This window comes from Heliangelus exortis, chromosome 5 (genome assembly GCF_036169615.1).
Source record: "Heliangelus exortis chromosome 5, bHelExo1.hap1, whole genome shotgun sequence".
NCBI classification, from domain to species: domain Eukaryota; kingdom Metazoa; phylum Chordata; class Aves; order Apodiformes; family Trochilidae; genus Heliangelus; species Heliangelus exortis.
This window is the reverse complement of record NC_092426.1, coordinates 21,911,107-21,934,155: the sequence shown is the minus strand read 5'-3', so window position 1 is coordinate 21,934,155 and position 23,049 is coordinate 21,911,107. Positions and strand designations below refer to the sequence as shown.

General features: G+C 47.2%; 2 protein-coding genes across 3 annotated transcripts in view; both read right to left on the bottom strand.

The window, feature by feature from the left end:
• ANGEL1 (angel homolog 1) overlaps window positions 1-23,049 on the bottom strand; it is a 190,239-nt gene that overhangs the window by 117,408 nt on the left and 49,782 nt on the right. The window lies entirely within an intron of this gene.
• Window positions 15,543-19,168, bottom strand: IRF2BPL (interferon regulatory factor 2 binding protein like). Of its 2 annotated transcripts, XM_071745906.1 has the most exons (2): window positions 18,601-19,168; window positions 15,543-18,491 (listed from the first exon to the last, which is right to left on the bottom strand). In XM_071745906.1, the coding sequence occupies exon 2, from the start codon at window positions 18,441-18,443 to the stop codon at window positions 16,293-16,295; it is 2,151 nt and encodes a 716-aa protein (XP_071602007.1). In that variant the 5' UTR covers window positions 18,444-18,491; window positions 18,601-19,168; the 3' UTR covers window positions 15,543-16,292. The 2 variants fall into 2 exon arrangements, with proteins under 2 accessions (XP_071602007.1, XP_071602006.1); XM_071745905.1 differs by having other exon boundaries at window positions 15,543-19,168.

Below are 23,049 nucleotides of genomic sequence, written 5' to 3'. Positions count from 1 at the left end.
TCAACCAGGGAGTCTAGGAACAAACATGTTCTCACCCTCCCACTCACTGTCAGACAGCCCCACAACTGGCATGCACGTACACAATCACACACACATTCATTCTCTACGTTTCTCACTGAGAGATACAAAAAGCCTCATGTATTTGCAGTTTATCACATGCAAACATACACATCTCTTCCCTTTCAGTCACGCAAATACACAATCACGAGCACATTCTGGGTTAAATTCTATTTTCACTTATTCTATGCAAATATAAAAGCTGAATACTTCCATTAAGATAACAGATTTACAACTGTGTAACTGAGATCAGAATATGGTGCTGACTGTCTCATACATAAATTTCCATAGTTGCTCCTGAATTTGTCTTTTTCCTCTGCCTCCTCTCTGTGCATTAATCATTCAACATTTAAATCAGCCATCCACTTGCTTCTTTTTGCTTTGTCAATGAAAATTGTTCAGCATTAATTACAAAAATCATTCTCTACTGAGGTTTTCTTGGCTTCCTTTCACTAGTGGGTGGAAGTGTCAATTTACAGTCATCTTGTTTTGTCTTCAAAAATATCCTATGCATCAGCTATAGTGCAGAACACACTGTGTGAGAGTGCCTGTGAATGTGTGTGCGAGCTTGTGAATGTGTGAGCTTGTGAATGTATATGCAAGGTTGGGAATTCATGTGTATACATGTGCATATGTAGAAAAGATATGGAGATCGTGTTTGAATTAGAAACCCTAAATGTTTCTCAGGCTTTATTTTACAGTTTGAATTTTAACCACTTTCTGAATCTAAAGATTTTCATCCCAGCAACACAGGATGATTTCAGGTTACAAAGCAAAGAGGTTTTGGCCAACGTGTTCTAAGTATCTCTGGAATCGAATCGAATATCTCTGACTACAGTAACATCTAGATCTAATTTTACATAGCAGTAAAATCTCTCCAGATTTGCTTTCATATTTTGTTATCAAGAGGATTGGACATTCCTGGTCCAGCACCCGGTGCAGTTCTGCAGTACAAATCCAATGTGAGTACTGCAATGCCCATGCTTAGATAATAAATCAGTATGCTGTGGCCAACAGCACAACACAAGAAATAAAACACCAGGGCTGGAGCATTTGGCTTTAATGGGAAAGTGTATGGACTAAATACAGTAAGGCAAAGGCTGAATAAACTTGTCTTTGCATGTTTGGTTTTCACGACCTTTTGTGTATCTTTTACTCCATTACTACAAAGCAGAAACTACACCAGCAAGTAAATATTTTCCAATCTTTTCATTATACTGGGATAGTACAACCTATATTTAACCCAAGGGGAGGGATATACTCAAAAAATAATTCTCTCCTTGTCAATCATTTTTCTTACCAGTTACACAGAAATGTTGGACTGCTTTATCTGTCACCCTGGAATTACGAAAAGGGGAGGAAAGGGCAGCAAGGAAAAAGCTGTATCTCTCTGCAAAAATGTCTTATGAACCAACCTAGGATCTGAGTCGAGAAACTAAAGCAATCTCCAAGGCGACAATGAAAAGATGAACAATGCAAATGCTTTTCTCCTCCTGAGATTCTGTTACGAGTTTGTCCTGGTACAGTTACGGTGTCATCCCCTTCATGGGGGCTTTGGTTTGTGGAAAGCAATGGTTCAGGTAACCAGGTGTGTGATTGCTGACCCTTTCCCCTGCCCCCCTGGCAGGGCTGGTGGCCACTGAAATATGGTGCCTGTTCTGTATGCTCTGCAGTGCTGGGATGGACTTGCATTTTCAGTTCAGTTTTACAGAACTGCTGCCCCCCACAAAACCCTGCACTGAAACAGGCAGTAATTGCCTCAGTTGCAGAAAACACCCAAAGTAAAGGACTCAGAAAAGAGATCAAGAGTGAAATCAAACCTGAACACTAAAATGGGGAGGAACAGGAAGCTTTAGAGAGGAGGAAGTTAATATTATCCAAGCTGTATACATTCTGTGAAAAACAAGAAACCTTCAATCTTCAAGATTATCAGGCAGTGCTTTTCACTCCTACTAAAAAACTGAAAAATAGAAAGTGTCTTTTTACTCTATGATGGAATGAAAACACGTAGAAATAACAGTATTTAGTCAAACAACAGAGCATCTCTCCAATCTAACAGAAGTTGTGCTTTAGCTAAACACTTGGAGAGTGATCTGGGAATACAGCCCAGGGCTTGGTTTATTTATTTTGTACAGAGATCTGCATGTGCTGTGCTGATGAGGTTAGCACACAAAGAGGCAAGACACTGTTAGTAAAGCAGTGCTCTCTCTTCCACTGACAGAACAGGAGGAAAATGGTGAGAATCAATGGAAAATTTGATTCTCATTTACTTTAAAACTGTTTTGTACCCCTGGGAGCAAAAATAGAGCTCAAAGCGAAGTCTGCATTAGGGAGCACTTCTCTGGGGTAGGTAACCTGGGAAAACACTACAGATGTAGTTGGAGCTTATACAGGCATGTCATGCTTCTGTGCTATCAGGAGCAGGCTCACCAGGTGAGGAAACTAAAGGAGCTGTGGCCCCAGCTCTCCCATGGCTCCTCAAGCAGAGCATGGGCTCCCAGACACCCCATGAAGAAGTGTTTTGCATGCCTCCCTCTCCACATGCCACTGTATTTTCCTTTGGAATGTAAAATTTACTCCAGCTTGTCTCCCTTTCTCAAGTAAAATAACCAATTCCAAGAAAAGCATGGGTTTGCCATTCTAAACACATCGACACTAGAAATCCTTACTAGCAAAGGTATGCTGGTCAGAAATCATCTGATACCATACTCATGTCAGCAGGGCTATGAGAAAACTGCCCCTAGAAGGAAAGAAAAATATTTTGTGCCAAATTCTAATTTACACCCACAAGTCTTTGCAGCTTTTGCCAGTGTGAAGGAGCCTATATACCTTGGAAGGAGCATATACCATACCTATTTTGACCCTGCTTGCACTTCATACTAGTGTGATTAAGAATATGGAACCATGAGTCCATATGTGCCTCCAAATTGCTTCTAATTTTATTACATGCTTATTTTAGTGGTATTTGTCGTCCATGTACATGCAAATAAAGCTTGCAGAGGAGTTCTGAGTAATAGGGAGAAAACAGCCTACCACTGTTTATTAGACTACATCTGATGCCACAGTAAAAAAATGCTACTGGGAATTTTAGTGCCTTTCCTTGGGGACACTTCCTGCCCTTCCACATGGTTATAAAAACTGCTGCTTCCAATCCCAATGCTGGGAGCTCCTCACAGAGCTTCAAAACAAAACAGGCTCTTCAGCCTGACTTTTTCAGTTTTGGCTAATTTTCCAGGTCCAGATCTTTCTTCTCTCCCACATCAGAGGTGAAACATATGACATGGTAGAACAATTTAAGCTTTTATATCCCTTGTCCACAGTCTCCTTCTCCTAAGGTCACATAACTTCATTCAGAAGAACTGTCAGTCCAGTTCCTTTCATAGCCATGAAATTACCTGAAAGAACTTGTAATAGACTTAGATTTTAGTATTGTATTTTTACACTTTTCATCTTAGGTTTCATCATCTGTTACACCATCTTAGACTTTGAAATCAAATTACCTTCTGAATTACTCTGTCTTTTTCCACTTGTTAAGTGCAATGTTTTTCCGTGATTTTCTTTTGGCATTTAAAGTAACAGGAATGCTTTTATTTACTTATCTCTCTGGACATTCAGATCATTGCTCGTTTCTCAAGAAAAACACAAAGCTCCAGGATTACTGCCCTTGAAAAATCACCCAATGAAGCCTACTTACTTCATCTGACCTCCAAAACTGGTGACAGATTTTGCTTTTCCTTTAAGTGAAAATTCTGAGTGATCAAAATACATAGATTCAAGTTTTCAGACATTCTACGTATTAGGCATATACTAAATTTGAATTAAATCATTTGCACATGTGCACCCGACATTTATGCATGCAAATCAGGCAATTAGGTACAAAATTATCTGATTTGCATACATAATGCGAGAACTGAGCATGTAATATGCAACAAAACATATTCTATTAATATTATTTTCTTCTGTTCTGAAATTAGCTGCAACTGGATTAGGAAATACTCAAGATTTTCATCACTCAAAATGATTAGTCTATTTGATTAACATTTCTAGGTCTAGTGATGTGCTGGCTAATTAAATATGTCAAATGATACCAATTTTGTACCATGCTTGGTGACTTTCCATGAATTTTACAATAAAATGTGCAATTCCACCTTTTTCACACTTAGAATTTGACATAAAATTCATTTCCACAAATCAGTCTTGAGTACATGAATATTAAAGCACTACAACACAGATGCCCTGACTATTTGCCTTTGAATTGAGATATTCCTTTAAATTTTTTTGCTGTTTGTGCAATCCAGCTGCTTTTCTGTGCATACAAATACAGAGCTGCTGTAAAACCAGCTGCATATGTAGAAAAAGAAGCCAGTGAAAACAGAACCTGTGGACTCTGGAGGATATTTCCTACAGGACTGCACTTGTAAGCAGACAGGTCACACTTCATAGATAATGAGACAGGCTTTCACTTGGCACAGCCACACCAGTGGGGCCTGCCTTACTGAAAGGTAAGTGCATGTACTGTGGGAGGGCTCTGGTGACACCCTTGACCCCAACCTCTCCTCTCCCGTGGCTCTCTCTGCCTCCCACTGCCTCGCTGCTCTGCACATGTACCAACACACTTCTTTTAGTTTGCTTCCTTTTGCTGTGCTCTGTCTTGCTTGGAAGGCAAACTCCTCAGGCACAGACCTGTCCTATTTGTCTACAAAGTCTTATGCATACTAAAGGGATTTAGCTGTAGAATAAATAAACAATTACTGCACTTCTGGTGTGGTGTGGAGACATTTTTGCATGTCTCTAACTGTTCTCATGGGCTTATCTCCAAACCCCTTTAAGTGGTTCATTTTCATTTTTAAGATGGGGTCACTGATACTCTTTCAGATAAGGGCAGAAGATCTTGTCCTCTAATGGCAGTACAAAGCTCCACATAGCATTCATCATTTTATTCCTGCTGCATCCTGGTATTTGCTTTCTGATCAAATATGCCCACTTTACAGAGGTGAGGTTCCTGTAAGTTATCCAGTGGCAATCAGGTCTTCCTCAAAATATTCTGGTCTGCTGGACCTTTAATTAAAAACTAGGCAAAATGCTGAGGAAAATGGTTTCTTCACAGTGTGTGTAACTGCACATGCCATAAATTTCACCTGCTGCTATCTGGCTCTTCCACCTACCAGCAGCATGCCAATTCCTACTGGTTTATTTTTTTATGTTCAAACAGCACTTTCAAACTTTTCAACATCCCCTCTTACTCTTCCTCCTTTAGTATTTAAAGTGTAAGCATTTCTGAAAAGACCACACCTTTGTGTTCTAATAAAGACCATCAAGATATTTGACAAGATCCACACTTAAGAACCGTCATCTTGTGACATCCTTGACATATCTGTTGATACTCATTTCAGGAACTTCTCACTATTTCTTATCCATTGATTAATTGGTAATGAGGGCTCTTCACCTCATGACCATTAGTTGACCTCATGGCCAACTATCTTATTTATTTTACTTCCAGTGCCTTTGCTGCTCTGCAAAGTTTTGCTGCTCAGAGGTGTGCAACCACGTGGCTCTTATTTGTCCAACTATCACAACTTCAGAGCATCTCCCCAGCATTTTAAACCAGAAAGCTCTGAGATGTCTCCATCTCTTTTTCATCCCTGCCTGCTGAAGGCTAGAGTTCGTCTAGTTTTGCTTTCCTGCCTTTGCCTCTGGCACTTGTTCTTACTTCATTCTCTGTTTCAGGCTAAGGGTCTCCAGATCTCTTTGACACATGTCCCAAAAGGGGTACATTTCTGTTTCTTGATCTTTCCTGACAGCAACCATCCCTTCCCACACTCAGCAATTTCATTTCTATGAGGAAAAAAATACAGTCAGAAGTCAGCACCACCTTTGTAAACTCAGGAATTTTTAAGAGGCGCTGGAAATACATGCAGGGTATGTAAGTAAGTGGACCTGTAACTGATACATATTTCAGGCTGTGAAGGTAAAAAACAACAGTAGTTCTCTGTCCCAAGTAAGGTGTACTCCATTCTAATTCTAACATCTATCACATTTTCAAATAAGCAATGATACTTAGAAAGAATTTAGGGCCTCTCATTGTTCATGTTCATCACACATGTCTAGTTTAACTTCACAGATTTCCAAAGAGGAAAAAAGCATTTTCTAGGATATGCTTACACCACATACAAAGCATTTTTGATGTATTTGCAAACAAACTGCTAAGTGTAACCTGCCAAAGGACCCACGGACCTGAAGCAAACCAGCTATGTAAGGCTCTTGGACACAGCAGGGAAGGATCCAAAAGAATTACAGAAAGGACTTACTAGTGGGAGCAAATGAAATGTGTGAGTCTGTGTGATTTGCCTCACTGTGGCAAACAGGCCTCTCTAACTATGTGCTTGAACAGGGACAAACTGCTAAATGAATAGACTTGGGACCCTGACACGGAATAATCCTGGAGGAAAGTAAGCCAGAAGCTCGTGGACTGTGAAGCATGTTAACAGGCAAATGGACTCGTATCACTAAGAGAAAATTAGAGCAGCTACATAAAAGATAATGGCAAAACCAATAGGAGTCTCTATCTCAATGGATTCTTCTGTTGCGAGGGGGAAAGGCAGAAATGTTGTTTATCTGCAGATGAAAAACCATCAGCAGACCAGGTACTGCTCCTGCAGAGTCAACAAAAGCAACAGGAACTGCAGCTTGTATCTCAGCAGAAGAGATTGCTGCGCTGTATGCAGATACGGAGTCTAGGGAGTACTGGTGGACTGACAGAGGGGGCAGCTTGGGCCAGCTTAGTTCTGTGCTGATGGAGCTAAAACATTACCTTCAAATGCCCATCTGCATCTCTGCATGCCTAATGCTGCTGGTGTGGAGTGCTAAAATTGAGTAGCTACACAGCACCTTTTTCCAATAAGAGCAGGCCATGCACTACAGAGAATGTTGAGCTACCTGACTCTTGTTCTGGTCAAGATGAAAATGGCTCCAGAGACAACACTGTCAACAGGCTGCATTACATTCATGGGGAATGTGCTCATTTATAGCAACCAAACAGCCAGGGAACATCACTACCTGCATGTTCAGAGCTGAGAATGGTAGCCTTGGAAGGACACCCAGAGGATCTGCTGCTGGAGCTTAAATTACTGCCACTCTGGGCACACCTCTGCTCAGGGAGCAAAAGGTGAGGGACTGAATTCCTGTGGCAGGCTACAGTATTCTGATACAAAAGGCAAAGAAGATCTGTAACTTGCCAAAAAGCTTTAGAATAATTATTAGCCCTTCATCAGCTCTCAGGTAGAGCAGAGCAGGGAAATACCAGTAATACGCAGCTGGCATGAAAACTTGTGCATATGAATGGATTGTTCATAGGAGCATATATTGATATGTGATCTGCATGTATAGGTATGTATCGTGTGTCATTTCAGCCATGGGTGGAAGTCTCTGTTCAACGCAGTACCTTTCTGCATCAGGCAGGCAGAGAAAGTCTCAAGTGTCAAGTGAGAGGTAAAATGTGGAATTCAGACCAAATGGTCTCAATTGTGTGGGAACTGCACTGTTGCCTAAATGAAAAATCAAGGGAAGTCTGGTGACTACATTGCCATGCTTCCTGAGGAAACAACAGCTAAAAAGGCTTAAGAAATGTAGTAAAAAGAGCTGCCCAGGCTCAGACATCTCTAAGCATCAAGAAAAGCTGGTGTATCCGCAGGCAGATTTGACAACCCTTAAATGGAAGATCACTGAAAAGTCTGGGTGGTAATGATGTAGGTCCCCACCAAACCATAGAACTAGCTTGGACAAGACCCTGTAGGTACTTGTGTGTGTGCTGCTATGGACTGATCCTTTAAATGTTTGCAGCAAGTAACATGGAGACTCTCATAGGGCTGGGAAGAAATCAAGTGACTCAACAAAGAGCTCATCTGAGGAGAAAACTGTGTGGCCCAGGTAACAGCCTACAGTTCCCACAGACTTGGACTGAGATATGAGGCCCAGAAAGGGCCTGCTTTGAGCAGAGAAATAACCTTCCCCTGGTATGGTCCCTTGGTCCTGAGGTTTGAAAACTTTGTACTGGCTTTAAGCATTTGCCATCTTTTCTGGGCTGAAAGACAGAGGAAATGAGAGCAAATGAGGAAAGATACAACAGTATTTGCAGCCTCTGTGCTGGAAGGATATTTTTCCTTAACATATTAGAAAATAAATTTTTAATTTTATGTAACTCCTTATTTGCACCAGCAGGAAGGAAATGCAGGGTTTTTTTAAGTGACTTAAAACTGATGTTGTTTTCAACAAAGGTGCTATTAACAACTGTTATTGTTATACAGTTCTATAGATGTTATGGGGTAATTTATTTCCATAGCAACGTGATCATGTCATATATTATGTATTATAACTCAGAGGGAGACAGGATGGGAAAAGCATGGAATGAAGACTGCAGAGCAAAACCTGTCCTGATTATTACTTGAATCTTGAATGTTATTAGTCCAATTTGTTTAAGCAGTGTTTATTTGTAGGTAATGTTGAGGATCCAGCCAGGCTGCACCTGCCTCCCCAGGCATGCTCAAACACAGCCTGGGATTGCACATCTTCAAGGGAGAGAAGGGTGGGGTTCCTTCAAGTGACAGAGCCTTTTGCAAGGAGGAAGTTTCAAGCTGTAACTTGCAAAATATGTACAACACAGTACTGTAAAAATCCAGCTATCAGACCAAGGGAGATCCAGGCAGAGAGCTGCAACTAATCATGCAAAAAGCTGAAAGGAGCTGCTCTTTGTATTAAGCAAGTGCAGTGCAGTTCTCATGAAATGCTGTTGTCCCTTCTAACATGAAGAGATACAGGTAGACAAGAGCATGAGAATTTCTGCATCATTTCCTGGTATTTTCCTGGTCACACAAGCCACTAGGCATTCAACCAAGGATGCTGACTGATGAAGGCTGCAGGTCCTTGTTAGCACAACAAAACTAGATGTCCACGGATAACACAACTGATACTGTGCCTGATGGCTGCACCTCTTGCTGCCTTCCCTCCAGCAGAAATGATGCAATGACCACAGAAAAATGAATACAGTTGGATGAACAGAAGAGTTTACTGTGGTGTAAACATGGTGTGTGTGAGTAGAGAGAGAACCACTCAAAACCACAGCAAATGTTTGCCAAAATACAGTATATATACTTACAAAGGTACAGCTCTTGAAAGGCTGCATCCTTTTGATAAGATACATGGCATAATCTTTCACTGAAGAAGGTGGGATAAAATAGATGTGCCAACTGGCCTTTCTTATCAAAGCAGCCTGAGTTCTTCAGGGAGGAATTATTTTTACATGTACCGGGGAGTCAAGCACATCAACAACACCGAGCAATTAATAAAAAATACTCCAAAATTTACTGCTGCAGGAAGATGAGAGCTCTTTCAGTTGTTTAATCCTAGATATTTGTAACTTTTAATTTTACAGAAGTTACAGACACTAAGTAAGAGAGTTCTAAAAGAAAATATTGAGCATATTAAGCTAGATCAAATAAGCCTGCAATATGTTCAATTCAGTGGCGTGTATTTTTCAGTAGCAGACCAGATATTCAGGCTTCCTCATTCCTAGTTCTGCCCCTAGCTCTGAAACAAATCAAACCTACAAAAGCATGTTGTCCTTACCCCAGCTGTCTGCCAGCCTGGACATGTTCAAATGAAAACCTGGGCTATGCTATGATCTTGTCTCTTATTAGTGTGATAATGTGCAGTGAAGAGTAAGATTGCCTCAGATAGGTCCAGAATACAGCAATTCAAAGCAATCCCCTCCTGTCTTTGATTTGGATGTACTGTTTTCCACCATAGCCAAAGGGGAGCTCCTACCTCTGACACACAGGTATGCACTCTCCTTCACCCCAGCCCTTGGTATGTTGCATCAGCAAGAACAGCAACAGCCTCCAGCCTTGGAGCTATCTATCTGAGTGAAGGACACAATACAGGCAAATGGTCTGGCACTCGAGGTTGCTGTTCCCAGACACCTGTATCACGGAAGTGTTTTCGAGTTCAGCTGTACACAGTTTTAACAACATGCTTTTATCCCAGAGGAAGGGAGGCCAGTGTGTTGGGGCCATGGTCTCTCTCGTTTTGACAGTTGCTTGCCGTGTGACCTTGGCTAAAACACTTCAGATTCCCCGTCTGGAAAACAGATAAACTAACGTAGTGACTTGAAAAGTAACTTCGCCCTTTTCTGGGCACAGCCCTCAATTACGGTTAGCAACGTCCCAGCCAGCTTTGAATAAAAGCACTCACTTACAGATGGGTAAAACGCTGTTCTGGCTTCAACACCGACTTGGGGATGCTCCCCCCCAGTAGAAGTCCCTAACCCCTTACCAGTTTTCGGCTGCCTCGAGGCAGAAGCAGGCTGCTAAATCAGTGGTTTGCCTGAGGAGCGAGCGGAGGCTTGCAGCAGCATGGCTGCTTTCTCTGCACATTCCTCTGGTGACGCTGCTTATTACCCAGCATGCAGATAACCCTGACTCAAGGCTTTGGTATGAGCGGCGCTGCCAGGAGCTGCGTGCTCAGAATAGAGGGTTACAGTTTAAACCGAGGTGAAGCGCCGTCCCAGCCAGCTGCAGCCTGCCTGCCTCCCCTCCCCGGCAGGAGCCAGCCGCCCCTTCACCTATTTGCAGAAAAGGAGCTTTCCAGTCCCTCCCCTCCACCCCACCGCTCACCCAGGGATCATGCCCATTGAGAAGCTCTCAGCCTAATAGTAATCCCGACGAATTTAGCTGCTGCTAATAAATCCCACCCCTCCGCCCCTCCCAACCTGCCTCCATGAAAACCCATTTGTAGGTTACTTGAACAATAGCGGAGCTGTAATCAGCCCTCCCCTCTGGCAGCCTGAAGGGAGGGAGGGGAGGAGGATGATGACAGTGGGGAATTCTGTTCGGCTCCTTGAAGCTGCACAGACATGTTTCATGTCCCCATTCCCAGCCTCTGCGCAGAGTCAGGCAGGCGGGCAGGCAGATCACATGGCCGTCTAGGCCTAGCCCAGGCCAGCGGCAATTACGTGCCGTCGTGGCCCGGTGCCCCCGGCCCGGCCCGGGTCGGTTCGGCCCAGGTCGGTTCGGCTCGTCTCCTCCCAGTCCCTGCCTGAACTACCGTGTCAAGCCGCTCCGTGCTGCCGTGGGGCTGCTCAGGCTTAGCACTTAACAAAGCAAAGGGACTTCCCGGTGGCCGAAAGAATAGAGTAAAAGACCCCAGTGAAGCAAGCTCGGGGGAGCCGGTCGCCCTGGCACACCCAGTACTGATGGGAGAGCAATGCTAGCCGGAAAGAAAGTGGCAGCTCCCAATTATGGCTCTCTTCGGGGACAAGAAAAAAAACCAACAAAGCCTTTTCGCTATTAGAGCTGATCGGAAGAGGGTGTTTTCCTGAAAATAAGTTGCTATTCGACAGCAGCTCACATCTTTGTTTCTTTGCAAAGGGTCATAAAAGCACCAGCGAGCGCAAGGCTGCGGGGGGAGGGCTGTGAGCGGATGCCAAATCAGCTGAAACCTAAGGAGCTTGACCTTCCTCACCTCCTGCTCCCACCGCCTCCAAATAACCTTACAAGGGCGCATCGGGAAGGCACGGCACACAGCAGCGAGGGGAATGCGATCTCAGCCCAGCAGCAGGCAGGGCTGTGTGTCAGTGAGAGGGGAGAGAGAAGGACACTTCAGGGTAGCTGCAGCCACCGTCAGCAACACATGCTGATACCAGCTGGGTTCATTTCGTAGAGCCATGCACAGTAGTCGGGACTGTGCAATCTTGAACCTACCTCGCCCCAAGCAGCAAAGCCAGTCCAACCAGTCAGGGACTGTACTGGCCGGACAGACCGGTGACGAGCATCCTCCCCCTCCCATTCACATCTCTAACTGCTCCCTTCTGCTTTTCACTCTACAGCTCCCTGAATGGCTGAGAGAGTGGGTCTGCTGTCAGAAACTTGAAATGACACGTAATGTCCCGTGTTTCTTCTCACGGAGGTAAAAAGCCCGTTCCCAGGGAGAAGAACCGCGTTCCCGCAGAGCCTCCCACTCAGGGCTGGCAGCATGGGGCTGGGTTGCCCTGTGGCGAACACGTGGAGAGGGAAATGTCTGGCTAGTTCCTCGGAGGAGCCCAGTAGCAGCCTCACTCGGTGCATACACACCTAATCCTTTAAAGACACACACCAGGGAAAAAGACCTTGTCTGCAGTTTTTTTCCAATTACCCCATCGTCAAAGGCATTCCCATTCCCCAACTGCATCATAGGTTTTAAGGCAGGGGCTGAAACAATCAGACGGTTTTCAGACACTTCGAAAATAAAGACAGCAGTGCCTATCTCTATACAGGAGGGTATAACAGTGTCCTCTGCGTCTTCCAGGTTGTAAGGACAACTATGTAGGTACAGAGTTATGTTTTGGGCGGAAAATGCATGCTGTAATGGATTCTGATGGCTGAACGCCAAGGGGGAAGCTGTTCTTGCTTCAAGAATAGCCTTACCAGAGTCAGCATTACAGTGACAGTTCAGTACTCTGCTGCAAATCTAGAGGATGTGTCACTTTGGCAGAGAAATAGGCTGCTAATGCACTACACAAACCATCCTTCTATGAATGGAGAACGGCTGCATACCACAACAACAACAAAAAAAAAAAAAAAAAAAAAAAAAAAAAAAAAAAAAGCAAGATCTAGGGAAGAGGAAAACTGCAGAGAAACTACAGCATAGTATGCTGGGAACCTGAGAGCTCTGAGGAGACAAAGCCCTTTCCCTTGAGGGGAAGAAAAACTCAGCTTGCAAAACGTATAAAGAAGCAGACAACCCTTTTTCCAGTGACTGCTGCAGCTCCGCAAAGCTATGCTGGCAGCCAGCCTATTTGAAGAGATTGCAGTTTCAAAACAATGTTAGTCTTGACTAGTTTGGAGCTCAAATGTTAAAGAGGAGGGAGAGAGGGGGGGAGGGGGAAGCATGCCCATATGCACAACATTGCTAAGCAAATAAAAAAGATAACAAGGTTTGTACTAAACATAGTTAGCATTAGTGAACTTGAGCTCCCAATGGAACTGTGTAGTATTTTCCCCAAATGGACATAGCATCTCTTCACCGCACAAACATTTCCATCTCCAACTCACACAGAGCTGCCAATGCTTAAAAAACAAACATCCAGTGACACACATGTTCTAACCCATTTCTTAGAAAATAGGCTACAAGGCTATTAAAAAGAAATGTCGAGAATAATCTAGCTGGAAAAAAATTAAAAACTCCAAACAAACAAAAAAAAAAACCAACTCTCCTTGGGAAAATAAACCATTTAAATACTTTCCCATTACAAGAGGAATGAGAACACAACAAATGACCACCTGGACAAATAAATTCACTTACAAGATTTATTCAAGCAAACATTGGGCTTTACCTTAAATAACTGGCAAATGTGGGGGAGGGGAGTATTCAGAAATCAGCTGAATCTCTACATGAGACTTGCTTAGCAGCTCTCTTCTCCCTCTCAAAAAAAGGTTACAGCTTGTTTGTCAGCTTTGGACATCTTCAGAAAGAGAAAAACCCACAGAGTGGGTTCAAAGAAATGCTGGCTAATATGCCCAGACTGGCTGCTTAATGAGCCACAGTAGAAGAAAAGGTCACATGGTTACAAAAAACTCCATACAACAAATGCCCCTTAGCTACGGTTAACTTTAATTAACTACAGTTTTACAATTCAAGTTTATTTTCTACCTATATCTACTGCCCCTTAGCTTTCCTTTACCATCTAAAAATCATATTGATGAGTCTCATAAGCAGACTTCAGTTTCCTAAATTCTGACTAACAAGAGAAAATGCTCTGCAATTAAAGAAATACATCAAATGGGGCTCTAACTCCAGCTACCGATGACTGATTTCAAGATTACAGGAGCGGTCCTGTTTACACATGAATATTACTTCTTCCCTACTTAGATTTAAACTACAATTTCATCCATGTGTACAATCTTCTTCTCTGCCACTCATGAGCTCACAATGTTTAGTTCCCTTATCTCATGATTTATAAATAAACTGCTGTGTGGGAACTGCATGCTTAGAAACAATTGAAAATAGGATCCATACAAATCAATACACTAAAAACCTTACAGGTCATATCCAATAATTAACTCAAAACATATAGATTGGGTTCTAATAATTAACTCAAAACATTCTTTTTGTGCACTATTCCATCCAATTCAGTACATAAGAACAGCATGTTCTGAGATTTTTAAACAGAAATATATGACTTGGCAGAAAAAAAAATATACATAAAGTCATGTCTGAAATGACAGATACAGTGATGCCAAAGACTGAATCCTGAAACAGAACCCACCCCCACCCAAAAGAGCCCAAGAATGCTCCTACACAAGAGAGCAAAGATCCATAGGCACACTAAACATTTAGTCTCAAGGCTCCTACCACCCTTTCCACCAGGAATACAAATGAAAAATGTCTTCTTAAGAGCAATCAGATAGAAAATGCCATCCAGACTCTTATAAAAAGTACCTCTTTATACAGCTACAGGATTTTGGGGTGTGTGGATCCTTAACAATCATTAAAACTCAGAGCTTATGATTCTGTTGCATTTGGAACAGCTCTGCATTCTGCTGGTCACTGTATTTCTGCACTGCTTGTTTTTGTTTCAGGTTTTCTATCTTTCCTCCATTTGCCTCACTGGAAAGGACAAAGTTCACATTAGGTTTGTTTGCATTTTCTAGCTAGTGTGAGGCCTTTGTATTTACTTTTGACTGTTGGTCACCTAACAGCTATTGCACTGCTCCCCAGTCTCTAGAAAACACCAGTACCACATAAAATACTTAATTAGACAAAGATTCTCACATGCTCATTGCCAGAAGGAAGGCACTTTCCTTCAGTGCTTTAAGGAAACTTCCTCACGTGAAAACACAACACAGCCCTGAACTGTTTGCCAACTCAGTTATGAAAAGGCATTGCCTAAATGGGGCAGCTACCCACCAGCTGTATAACCAACTGCAGAAGCTGTTACTCCATGCTACCTTTTTTTGCGCCTTGCTCAGCTACAGTCCTGCCTTACCGAGAAGCTATGTTGAGTTTTGATGAGGTCTGAAAATCAACCAGAACTGCTAACCACGTGATGCTGTGCATTTTGCATGGAAGAGGGCTTCGTTTCAAATCTCAAGTCTTATTAAATTGCACAGGCAATGGATGCATCCTGTGTTGCTGCTTGCAGCTGGAGAGCTGGGGGGGGGGAGAGGAGGAGGAAATGAGATGCCGAAACAGTAAATAGAAAATGCTTAGTCAGCAACTGTTACTGCAACATTAAAGGTGAAATGTAAATAGGCACAGTGCCAAGATTTAGATAAGTTTGATAACACCATCAACATCATCATCTTACTACATATGTGAAAATATGTGTGTACAAGTGGCACAATTATCACAATGAACTTCAGGCTCTTGGTATAATGGAGACTTCTAAAAAGGCAACACGGTTTGCGCATGCTGCCTAAGCTCTGTGAAAAATAAAACTAGCTTCTCCAGAAGTATTAATATCAATTGAATTTATTACAATTTACTAAGCTCCAAGGCACATTACAGTGTTCTGTTAACTACAGAAATGTATAAAGGACAAACAGAGCATGTTTTTCATGTACAGCATTTTGCTCTACTGTTCAAAAGCATCCGTGCATCAATAAAAGCAAAAACAAAAAACACATGAAGATTAAAAACGTTCAGATCAATAGAAACAAACTGAAACATTTTCCTTACAAACTTGCAACGAAAAACACCCTCCCCCCAGAGCCACCCCACCGTTTTGCAAACAAACAAAAAAAAAAAACAAAAAACAAAAAAAATAAAGTGAAGGACTAACACTCAGGGCTTGTAAAACATAAGCTGTCACCATTTTTGTAGCAATTTTTTAGGCATCAACACTGGCCTTGGCAAAAAAAAAAAAATTTTTTTTTGTCTTTTGTGTTTTTCGTCTTCTTTCAGAGAAGTGCATACATTTACAAAAATACACACCAGCAGCAGGTAATCGCTAAGGGCTATTAACTTTGTACCTAGCCAACACACTGCCAAAGAAATGAGAACAGGTATTATGTGGTAACCAAACAATATTATATTCTGTTTAACAAAAACCAGCTCTATCCTTCAAATGAAGAAGAGTACATACCTTTGTTTCAAAATATAGAAACATACGACGAAAATAATGTCTATACATAAGACTAACTTTTGCAGTTTGTTATATTCACAATTCTACATCTTCAGGAGTCTGAAGGGATTGGATTTCCTACTCAAGGGTCTCTCTCCTTTTTCACTTTAACGTCCCCAGCTAAAATGGTCGCGATCTCGCCCTGCATAAATGCCCAAGGCACATTGGAACCGACTAGGGGGCATTTCTCTCCGCTGGGGCAGTAGACTTCTCCAGTCGCCCCTTGGGCCTTGATACTCTCTCTGGAACAAGGGAAGCAGAACTTGTGGCTGGGCACAGAGGGGCACTGAACAAAGTGGGTGTCCTCCAAGCGTTCGTGGCAAATGGTGCAGCACAGGGGCCCACTGTTGGCCATGGGGGAGTCCGGAATGTTTTGGGGGTGCACTTGGTCCATGGCGGGGTGGGCGCTGGGGGGAGGAGGGGCCACTTGCAGGTTCATGTCCCCGTTGCGGGAAGCCAGGCGGCGCTGGCCCGGCACCGAGGCCGGCGACACAGGGCTGCTGCTGTTCCTGCGGGTGGACGTGGTGGAGTGCACCGAGCTGCCGTCCTTAGGCGAGTGGGCATTGCCCAGCGTGTCGGCCACCGACATGAGCGCGGCCATGGGGGACTGTCCGTTCTGGGGGGCGGACTCGGGCGGCGTGGTCCGGTTGGAGTGAGGCCCGAGGGGTGGTGGTGGCGGCGGCGGGGGTCCCCCGCCGTGCACCGTCCCAAAGCCCCCGGCCGACATGGTGAGCTTGAGCGCTTCGCTCTGGCTGGCCATCCACTGCTGCCGCTGCTGCTCGTCGCTGAGCTTCAGAGCCCCCTCAGCCGAGTCCGAGGGCTCGGGAGAGGCTTTCCTCTTGCGCATCGCCCCGCCGCCGCCTCCGCCGCCGCCGCCGGGTCCCCTAGACGCGGCGGCCGTGCCCTGCGCCCCGCCGGCCCCAGCCCCCGGCCGCGGGAGACTCACCAGCGCCGTGGGCAGCATGGGGCAGCTGGCGTCCAGGTAGGGCTGCGGCAGCATGTCGGCACCAACCAGCTCCTTGAAGAAGCGCACGGACTCGGGCAGGAGGTCCCCCAGGAGTCGCCAGTCACCAGAGCCGTGCTTCTTCTCGTACTCCAGATACTTGAAGCCCGAGGACAGGCCGCGGCCGAAGTCCTTCATGCAGTCCTGGTACATCTGCTTGGCCACGCCGGAGGCGCTGGAGAAGACGGTGCCGGAGCCGCTCGGGTACTCGATGAAGAGCTTCAGCTCATAGTCCATGCCCGGCTTGGAGACGGCGTCGAAGGCAAAGACGCGTCCCAGCAGGGCGTGATCCTTCTTGAAGCGCACCTCGTAGGGGGTGCAGCCGGCCAGAGTGAGCAGCGTGTCCCGCACGATCTTGGGCTTGCTGGCCCATTCCTCGGCCCGGTTCCGCAAGCTCTCACTGAGCTCGGCCAGCGCCTCCGCGTTGCGCTGCTTCTCCTTCAGCTCCCGCTCTTGGTCACTGCTGGACACCGAGCCCGGCCGCTTGCCGCAGGCCTCGGAGGACGAGCCGCCTCCTCCCCCGGCACCACCGCCGCAGGTGCCCCCTTGGGAGGAGGCGGAGGGAGCCGGGGGACCCCCGCCGCCGCGGCCGCTCAGGCCCCCATGCGGCGGGGGCAGCGCCACGCCGGAGGCGGCGGGCCCGTTGAGCAAGGTCTGGGGCAGCAGGTTGGGGGGTACGTTCATCTGTGCGCCGGCGGCCCCGGGGGGCAGGCCGGACACCAGTCCCCCGTGTGCCCCGCGGCGGGAGGAGGAAGAAGAGGAGGAGGAGTTGGGGCTCTGCCGGTTCAGCTCCGGCGGCCCGTCCTCAGGCGGCTTTGGGAAGCCATTGGGTCCCCCCAGCCCGTTAGGCAGGCGGCTGCCGTGGCTACTGCCCAGGCTACCTGGCGGCGGCGGGTATTCGAAGCGGCTGCGCTGCTCCGCCGCGGCAGCGCTGAGCCCGTAGCGGTCCAGGCTGGACTGGGTCAACCCCGCCGAGGCTGCCTTGGAGGACGCGTCCACATGGTTGAGCTGCTGCTGGGCCGCCGCCGCAGCTTCTTTAGCGGAGAGCGACACTGCCTTGACGCCGACCGGCGGCGGGGGGCCCGGGGAGCGGCCGTCCTGGAAGCAGCCGTGCGCCCGCTTCAGCTGCCGGGCCGTCTCGATCACGAACTCAATACGGTCGGCGCCCTCATAGTTGACGCAGCCCCGACAGACGGGCTCCGTGAAGTCCCAGATCATGGCCCAGGGCATGCGGGGCAGGTCGCACAGGTAGCATGACTGTCTCCGGGACGACGACACCTGAGCGGCGGACATGGTGCTGCTGGCCAGGGAGCTGCTGCCGCTGCCACCGGGGTAGGGGCTGGCTCAGGCTTCCCCCCCGGGCTGCAGGGGGGGTGGCTCTCCGTACCTGATCCTGTTGTCCCTTTCAGCAGGGTGATCGTCTGCTTTTAGGCTCGCTCCTGCTGACGGAGAAGGTTTCTTCTAGCCGGTCGCGCCTCCGATGCCCCGGTGGGGTGGAAACCGCTTCTACTGCTCCTCCGGGGGGCTGGGCGGGGGTCGCCTTCTAGCCGCTTCTCTTTCCCTGCTCTCTCTAGCTCCGCTGCTGCTGCTCCTCCTCCGGGAGGAGGCGGAGGTGCACGGAGGAAGATGGGGGGGTCACCTTCCACCCGCCGAGGCTGCCTCGAGAGCTCACACTTCGGAATGTGCCGATCCACCGCCGCGAGCGAAAGGGGGGCACCCGCACGGAGCTGTCCGGTTCCGGCTCCGGCTTCCCCGAGCGCCGGCGGAGCGGTAGCGGCCCGGGGACAGCGGCGGCAGCAGCGTGGCGAGCGGCGCCGCCTGCTCCTCACTCACATCCTCGCCGCTGCTCGCAGTCCAAGCGCGGGGTGCTGCGCGCCGCCGCCTGTGCCTGCGCGCCCCCTCCGCCGCGCCGCGCTCCCCCCGCGCCGCGCCGCCCCGCCCCTCCTCCGCGCCGCGCTCCCGGCTCGCCTCGGCTCGGCTGCACCCGGGCGGGGCCCCGCGTCACCCCAAGCGCCCGCCCCCCGCTCCCCTCCCCCCAGACACTGGCGCGGAGCCCACTTGTTGCGCCGGGCGCGCATGCCCGGCGCCCTGCCTGCGGCCTCCCCTGCGCGGCCGGCAGCTGGAGCGCGGCGGGGCGCTCGGGCAGCCCGCGCTGCCAGCTATGTTTGGAAACTCGAACGCCAGATCGCGCCCTCGGCCTCCGCCCAGCCCGCGCCGCCGCGAACAGGCGGCCGGGAAGCGCATGCACAGCTATGGGGGGGGCGGGAGGGGAGCATGTTGGGGGGTGGTGGTGTAGTGGCGTGTTTTTTTCCCTGGCTGGGCGTTCTAAGTTCAAATGTCTCGTTTTCAGGATTTGGTAAACCCGCCGATCGCGCCGCTTTGCCTCCTTGACGACTGCGCGGCGTCCTGCCACCGAGCCTGTTGGTGGGATTCCCGTGCGCTCTGGCTGCTAAGGCAAATGGGGGGGATCCTGCCGTAATATCCGATTTCGTGTTTCTCTTTCAATGATCCCGGTGACAGAATGACACAGTTTCTGTAAGCCCGTGACTACATCAGAAGCTCTTCCACTTTTGATTTGTTTAAATCGTCCATGTTTGCCGTGTGCTTAAGGTTGGGCTGGGAAAGATATTGCTGAGCGTTGCTCGAGAGTGTAGGAGAGGCCAGGCAGGTGAGTAATCACTGTGATCTCGGCTCGCTAATGCAAAGGGACAGAGGATTTCCCCGGCGCTATGGGAACACACGGCTCACTCTCCTTTTTTTTTTCTAATTTATTTCCCCCTTTAGCTTACTGGCATTTGCATAACACTGCTAACAGTCAAATTACTCCAAACAACTTCGGGTCATGCAAATAAGCCGAAAACTCATTTCACTTGGAAGAAAATAAAGAAAAACCAAAAAACCAACCAAACAAATAAACAAGTAAAACAAACGAAGCCTGCCTTCTCCCGGCGGCGATCCCCACATTTGCCCGCTCCCTACCCACCCCCGCGGCCACACCGGTGCACAGAGGAAGGAGGGGCTATGCACCGCCCGATTGTATCCCCGCTGCAGTCAGTACATCGCAGCCCGCGTCCAAAGAATACATAACTCTCACTGCGCGGCCGCGGTTCGGCAGGGAGCCGGCGGGTTGCGCCGCGGGCGGCCACCGGCATCACGTCACTGGCGCAGCGCCGAGCTCGGGGTGCCTGCGCAGGCAGCGCGCAGCGGGGGAAGCGCTCGCTGGATGCGGAGCCTCTCCCAGCTGGGCAGTGCTGGATGGATTTCTTTCTTTCAGTACTTCTTCCTGGTTCCTTTGTTGCTAGAAACGCCGAAACCCCCGTTCATTACAGGTTTCCCACTGCGCTTTAAAGGCACTTGGGGTTTCAATGGCGCGGTGCCACGGCTCCCTTAAGCGCGTACACTCACACACACACACGCCCAGCAGCGGTGCAGTACCAAGCAGGAAAGATCCCTTGTGTTCGGTTAATAACGTTCCAAAACTCACACGACAAAAAATTGTTGCTTTAAATAATTCGTTCCAAATCGCCAGTGTGTCTCATTTCCATTTTTAGTTGTCTAAAACGTTTTATGTGTGCCTGGTTATAATCTATTAAGCTGGCAAACGAATTTGATGTGTGTGTGAGTGGAATTATTTTACAGGGAAGGCTTAATGAAATGCATACGCTGAAGTTACAGAAATGGTAGGAGCAGATAAAATACAGTAAGAAAATCAGTTCTGACAAAGTGACTCGTTCAGGGGAAGCTTGAAGAAGCAGCGAGTAGAGATAGAAAATTGTCTGAATTATGTGAGTCTCCTAGAAGCTAATTGGCTGAAGAAGATGCGCTAAAAGAGAGTGGATTTCACACTTAAAAATTTTCACACATAAAGTATGGACATTGAAGAGGCTTTGAAAGAGAAGCTTCCAGTAAGGCAGATAAAAGCTGGTCAAAGTAAAAGTCGTTGCTTTCAGCCAGTGGTTTAGTGATGGCTGCAGGATTCATACTGGAAGGTCAATTCTTTTCTCAGCGTTTTACTGCTGCCCCGTGTTGATTTTCATAAGAGAAGCAGAACTGGGTTGTTGGAAAAGGTCAGCTCCTGCCTAAAAATCTCAGGTGGAGAGAACTGAGGCTTTCCCCTTCATCCCGAGTGTCTGGGAATGCAGAACTGCAGCATATCCCGACTCTATTCCAGTCCCCGGGTTATACAAACCCAACACATGACGAGGCACTCTGTGAGTTTGAACCGCCCCTCACCCTGGCTCTTCGCTCCACTGAATCCTCCTGCAAGAAAGCCCTTTTTTGGTAACACTCACCTCACAGGAACAGACAGACTTCTTGGCTCACAAGAGCAGTTTTTATAGTGGGTGTAAATAATAATCACCTTAGATATAATCTAGCCTCACAAAACCATTTACAGGTGCTGTCAACTCCCTTTATAGTTTGTGAATAGAAAAAGAGCAGAGATTAGTATCTGTGACCCGGCCAAACTGCCTTTACTTTTACTTGCAGGATACACAGTCGCGGAAACATGTTTGTTTTTCCGTAATGATTAAACTTTGATTTAAACTTTGGTCATGGGCACGTACTGTACCATTACGCAAACGGCACTTTAGGATGAAGTGTCAGCATAGCAACAATATGGCCAGCAGCAGCAGTGATCTCTGCAAAGCTGATTGATGAAGAGAACTGCAATGTAAATGCAAATAAACGCCACGCCGTGGCACCTTCACAGAGAACGAGTTGTCAGTATCAATCTAATCTGGTAGGGGAAAATAAATTGCACGGTGGCGATGGAACAAAGCTCCGATCTGTGGCAGTGCTACCCCTGTGAGCGGCGTTTTCCCACCTTCCGCCTTTCCTCTCCTTTGCTATGGGAATGGCGGGGCAGGAACGATGCGGATCGGTTTTGCTGGATTTATAATAAACACGTCTAGTGTTTATTTAGGTCTGAAATAATCCAGGAATTAAAACTACGTGTGGAGGAGGAAAAGCGGAAACTCAAACAATGAAGCCATTCAGGTGCCTGATCTGGCTAACTGAAAGAAAGAAGCGGGCAAACAAAAAATAGTGTAAGAAGCCCCCAGACAGTAGCTTGTTTAATAAGAGGGAGGGCAGGGCAAGGAGGGAGGGAGCCGCGGCCACTAACAATTGCTACCCAGCTACTGCTTTCTGCTCAGGAGCGCGAGTCAGCACTTTGTATATAGCATGAGGGATTCTGCGGAGATTGCCCGAAGTTTACGACCTGCCAGCAGTACCAAGGGACAAGGAATATAATTTTCACTATCAGAAGTGAAACTACTCCTACTAACTCCTTCCCTTCAATGCTAGGATAAGTACTGTCATCCGATAATCCCTTTCTCTTTATTCCTATTACCCTCTTTGCTTGGAAGTACACATGACCACTCAAGCACATACACATCTGTATAACATTAAAACAGCAGGTGAAGCTTTGATTTAAACCAAGGAATCAAAACGATCAGACGAAATACGACTTGCGGGAGCCAGCTAGGCACCCTTCTCTGTGTCAACAGTAGGTATGGGAACCAGAGGGTGCAATGCAACCGTGACGGACGAAGGGACAAAACCCAGGTTCCTGGCTATGCCCCAGGTCTGCCATGCTCTTCTTCCTCCTATCACCAGGCGTGAGCTCCCAAAATACAGGGATTATTGTTGCTCTGGATATGAGAGAAGTACTGTCGATCATCGATCAGCACTCCAGTGTAACTATGTGGAATATAGAACAGCCCCAAAGTTTACACGCAGTGATAATTAAGAGCCCAGGATCTCGGCAGCTTGGGAATGAACGGTCTGGTCTGGCTTTAAATGCTCACAGCCTGGGAATGCGTTTAACTCTTTC